This window comes from Miniopterus natalensis, chromosome 4 (assembly GCF_054644295.1).
Source record: "Miniopterus natalensis isolate mMinNat1 chromosome 4, mMinNat1.hap1, whole genome shotgun sequence".
Lineage (NCBI taxonomy): Eukaryota > Metazoa > Chordata > Mammalia > Chiroptera > Miniopteridae > Miniopterus > Miniopterus natalensis.
The window spans coordinates 95,025,312-95,029,223 of record NC_142084.1 but is presented as its reverse complement, the minus strand read 5'-3'; the positions used below and the strand labels follow the sequence as shown (position 1 = coordinate 95,029,223).

Genomic DNA, 3,912 nt, shown 5'->3' with positions numbered 1-3,912 from the left:
AGTTCTTCCCTGTGAATGCGTCCGGTGGGCTTTCTAGGCAAATAATTTCCCCTTTTTTGTGTGTGTGGGGAAATCTCAGGCTGCAGGAGCAAAAGGAGAGCCTTCCCAGTGTGTCGAGGCCCCTTTAAAAAGCTGAGCGGGATTTTTTTTTTTTTTTTTTTTTTTTTTAGCCGAATGACTATATTAGGTGACATGAAACTGCTCATTGCTCCTGTCAACATAGCCCCTGGCCCAATGGCAAGCTGAGCCCCCCTCCTCGGGCCTGGTCCCGCCTCCCCCGTCCCTGAGCCCCGCACTACCTGCAGCCTGGCCACAACCGGAGCGGGAAGGCGGGTGCGCGGGCGGGAGGGCAGCGGGCACCATGCGGGGAGGCTGCCAGGGGCCGCGGGCAGCAGCGCTCGCCGCCGCCCATCTAGCGCAGTGAGCCGCGCGCTGCCACCATGTTCCCCAGCCCCGCGCTCACGCCCACGCCGTTCTCGGTCAAAGACATTCTGAACCTGGAGCAGCAGCAGCGCAGCCTGGCCGCGGGGGAGCTCTCGGCGCGCCTGGAGGCCACCCTGGCGCCCGCCTCCTGCATGCTGGCCGCCTTCAAGCCCGAGGCCTACGCGGGGCCCGAGGCCTCGGGGCCGGGCCTCCCGGAGCTGCGCGCCGAGCTGGGCCCCGCGCCCTCGCCGGCCAAGTGCGCGCCCGCCTTCCCAGCCGCCCCCGCCTTCTATCCGCGCGCCTATGGCGACCCTGACCCTGCCAAGGATCTTCGAGCCGATAAGAAAGGTGAGGAGGAGCCGGGACCCTTCTTCTCCCTCCTGAGTCGCTCTTGTCCCCAAACCCCGCCGCGAAGAAACTTTGGCCTGGGTGGAGGAGACTGAGTCCCTGGGCGGCGGGCTGAGCGCAGGGGTCTCCGAGTGTGAGAAGCAACAGCGTCTGGAGGCCTCCGCGCCCCGAGTCCAATCGGAGGTTTAGAGAAAATGCTGGATTGAGATGATTAGACAAGGTATTTTCTTCGGCCTAACAAAGCCCCAGGCAGAAGCGAGCAGCCCTGCTCCTGGGTTTGTTGTGAAGTTGATCAGTTTGTGGCAGAACAGAGAGAGAGAGAGAGAGGGAGAGAGATTCTCCGTATCGGGGTTGTTTTAAAAATCTCTTTTGGATATAGGGGTCTTTCCGAGGATCTGAAGAAAACCGATAAACACATTAAAATGCGGCGCAGCAGAAGCGCTTTGGCGCACAGCTGGAGGAGGGTCCAGGACCTTCCTTGGCCCAACCATAACCCGCGTTTCTGGGGCTTTTCCTCCTTTGTTTCAGGAGAGAGGAATCTTGGGAACAAGGGCCTTGATTTTTAAATTCGGATACTGCAGACTCCGGAATCCGATTTACTAGCTCTATTTCCCCAGCACAGTTTCCCCACCCGCCCAGGGCCGAGAAGTTCTCCCCTGGAAAAAGTTAGAAAATACCGCGGGGCTGAAGGTGCGGGGCAGCGGAGCAATGACCGGGGCCGCGGGCCGTCGCGGAGGCGGGGAGGCTGACCCGCTGGGGAGAGGGCGCCCTGGGGACACCTAGGCTCCCGCCGGGTCCGCGCCAGCCCGGGAGGCCGGGGGCGCCGGGCGAAGGGCCGCCCTGAGCCCAGAGAGGATCTTTCCGTGAGCCTAGGAAGGTTTGCCTGAGAGCAGAGGGAAGCCGCGGCAACAGATGCTGGGGGGCCCTGCGGGCTGCGGCTTAGCCACCGATTCGAATCCAACTCGAGCGCGCGAGCAGGACGGGCTCTGAGGCCGCCGGCCCGCCCGAGGCTTCCCCGCGCTGCACAAACCGGCGGGGGAGCCTTAGATCACCAAACCTTAGACCACCAAACCTTAGACCACCAAACCTTAGACCACCAAACCTTAATCACGAAACCTTAGATAACCAAACCTTGGATCACCAAACCTTAAACCACCAAACCTTAGATCACCAAACCTTAGACCACCAAACCTTAGACCACCAAACCTTAGACCACTAAACCTTAGACCACCAAACCTTAGACCACCAAACCTTAGATCACCAAACCTTAGACCACCAAACCTTAGATCACCAAACCTTAGATCACCAAACCTTAGACCACCAAACCTTAGATCACCAAACCTTAGGTCACCAAACCTTGGATCACCAAACCTTAAACCACCAAACCTTAGGCCACCAAACCTTAGACCACCAAACCGACGCCTCTTGGCCTTGCTTCTGTGGTCCCGTAATTTTGAGATAATGTGACCGACCCTGGGTGAGGCCTCGGTCTTCCTTCATGTAACCAAAGTAGCCCTAATCTAATTCACCCAGCGCGGCGTCTGCCTTTATTTTCTTTGCAGCCTGAACTCTTAAGTCACTGTCCATCTCCCGCACCCGAGTGTGAACTACCCGAGCGCAGGGACCGCTCTTGTTTTGTTCGTCAGTGCCCAGAGCCACGCCTGGCACATAGTAGGCGTTCAAACAAGTGCCGGCTGCCGGTCGAGCGGGAACCGAGCGGCCCGCGGCGCCCGGCGCACCGACGGAGCGAGCCGCAGCCAGGCCGGGCTCTGCGCGCAGGGCGGAGCGGCACCGACTGGGGCCCGTCCCGGGGCGCGCCCCGCGGGTCCGGGCGGCCTGACCGGCGTCCCTCTGCCTCCCTGTCCCCCCAGAGCTGTGCGCGCTGCAGAAGGCGGTGGAGCTGGAGAAGCCGGAGGCGGACGGCGCGGAGCGGCCGCGGGCGCGGCGGCGGAGGAAGCCGCGCGTGCTCTTCTCGCAGGCGCAGGTCTACGAGCTGGAGCGGCGCTTCAAGCAGCAGCGCTACCTGTCGGCCCCCGAGCGCGACCAGCTGGCCAGCGTGCTGAAGCTCACGTCCACCCAGGTCAAGATCTGGTTCCAGAACCGGCGCTACAAGTGCAAGCGGCAGCGGCAGGACCAGACTCTGGAGCTGGTGGGGCTGCCCCCGCCGCCGCCGCCCGCGCGCAGGATCGCGGTGCCGGTGCTGGTGCGCGACGGCAAGCCCTGCCTGGGGGACTCGGCGCCCTACGCGCCGGCCTACGGCGTGGGCCTCAACGCCTACGGCTACAACGCCTACCCCGCCTACCCGGGGTACGGGGGCGCGGCCTGCAGCCCCGGCTACAGCTGCGCCGCCGCCTACCCGGCCGCGCCGCCCCCCGCGCCCTCGGCGGCCGCCGCCAACAACAACTTCGTGAACTTCGGCGTCGGGGACTTGAACGCGGTGCAGAGCCCCGGGATCCCGCAGGGCAACTCGGGCGTCTCCACGCTGCACGGCATCCGAGCCTGGTAGGGAAGGACCTGCCGGGGGCGCTCCCACCGATCCCACCTCTAGCGAAGGGCGCGGGCCCTCGGGGGGAGGGCGGGCTCCCCACGCGTCCCTGCGGCCCGCGGACGTCGCGTGCGCTCCCGCGGAGGCCTCGGAGCTCTTCCCACCCCGCGCGCCTTTGTCCCTACGCGGGGGGAGCGTTGGCGGCCGAGTTTACACAGCTTGCGGTGAATGGTTCCGTAGCCCTCGGCCCCAGAGGGCCCTCCGAGCGCCCAGGGGCGTCCCCCACGGCCCGCACACCGGCCAGTTGGAACTGGGGGGCCCGCGCGCGCCGCGCCTACGATCCCGCCGCCCCTCCGGAGCCTGGGCCCGGCGCCCGGGCACGAGCTGCCTGGCCGCCGCCCACCCACCCGTATTTATGTTTTTACCTGTTGCTGTAAGTAATGAGAACCCCTTCCCATTAAAGAGAGTGCGCTGCCCCGCGTGTGTGCTTCTTTCTGCGCGCGGGGCCTGGGGCCGGCCCTGGAGCTGCAGGCCTGGGCGGTCATGCCACGCAGGGTCCCCGATGGGCGCTTTCTGAGGTGGTCTCTTGCAATTTTCAACAACCCAGACGGGGTGGTCCGATTATTTTTAAGTCTTTTATTGATTTTTTGGAGAGA

At 64.0% G+C, this 3,912-nt stretch overlaps 1 protein-coding gene across 1 annotated transcript; it reads left to right on the top strand.

Annotated features, from left to right (window-relative positions):
• The first annotated feature begins 440 nt into the window (after positions 1-440).
• NKX2-5 (NK2 homeobox 5) lies at positions 441-3,277 on the top strand. Its single transcript, XM_087816113.1, has 2 exons — positions 441-771; positions 2,643-3,277. Exons 1-2 carry the CDS (start codon positions 441-443, stop codon positions 3,275-3,277), a joined length of 966 nt encoding a protein of 321 aa, XP_087672239.1.
• Positions 3,278-3,912: the final 635 nt, after the last annotated feature.

Coding starts and splice junctions, on each gene's coding strand:
- NKX2-5 (XM_087816113.1), top strand. CDS start 441: ATGTTCCCCAGCCCCGCGCTCACGCCCACGCCGTTCTCGGTCAAAGAC. Junction 772..2,642: donor TCTTCGAGCCGATAAGAAAG/GTGAGGAGGAGC, acceptor CTGTCCCCCCAG/AGCTGTGCGCGCTGCAGAAG.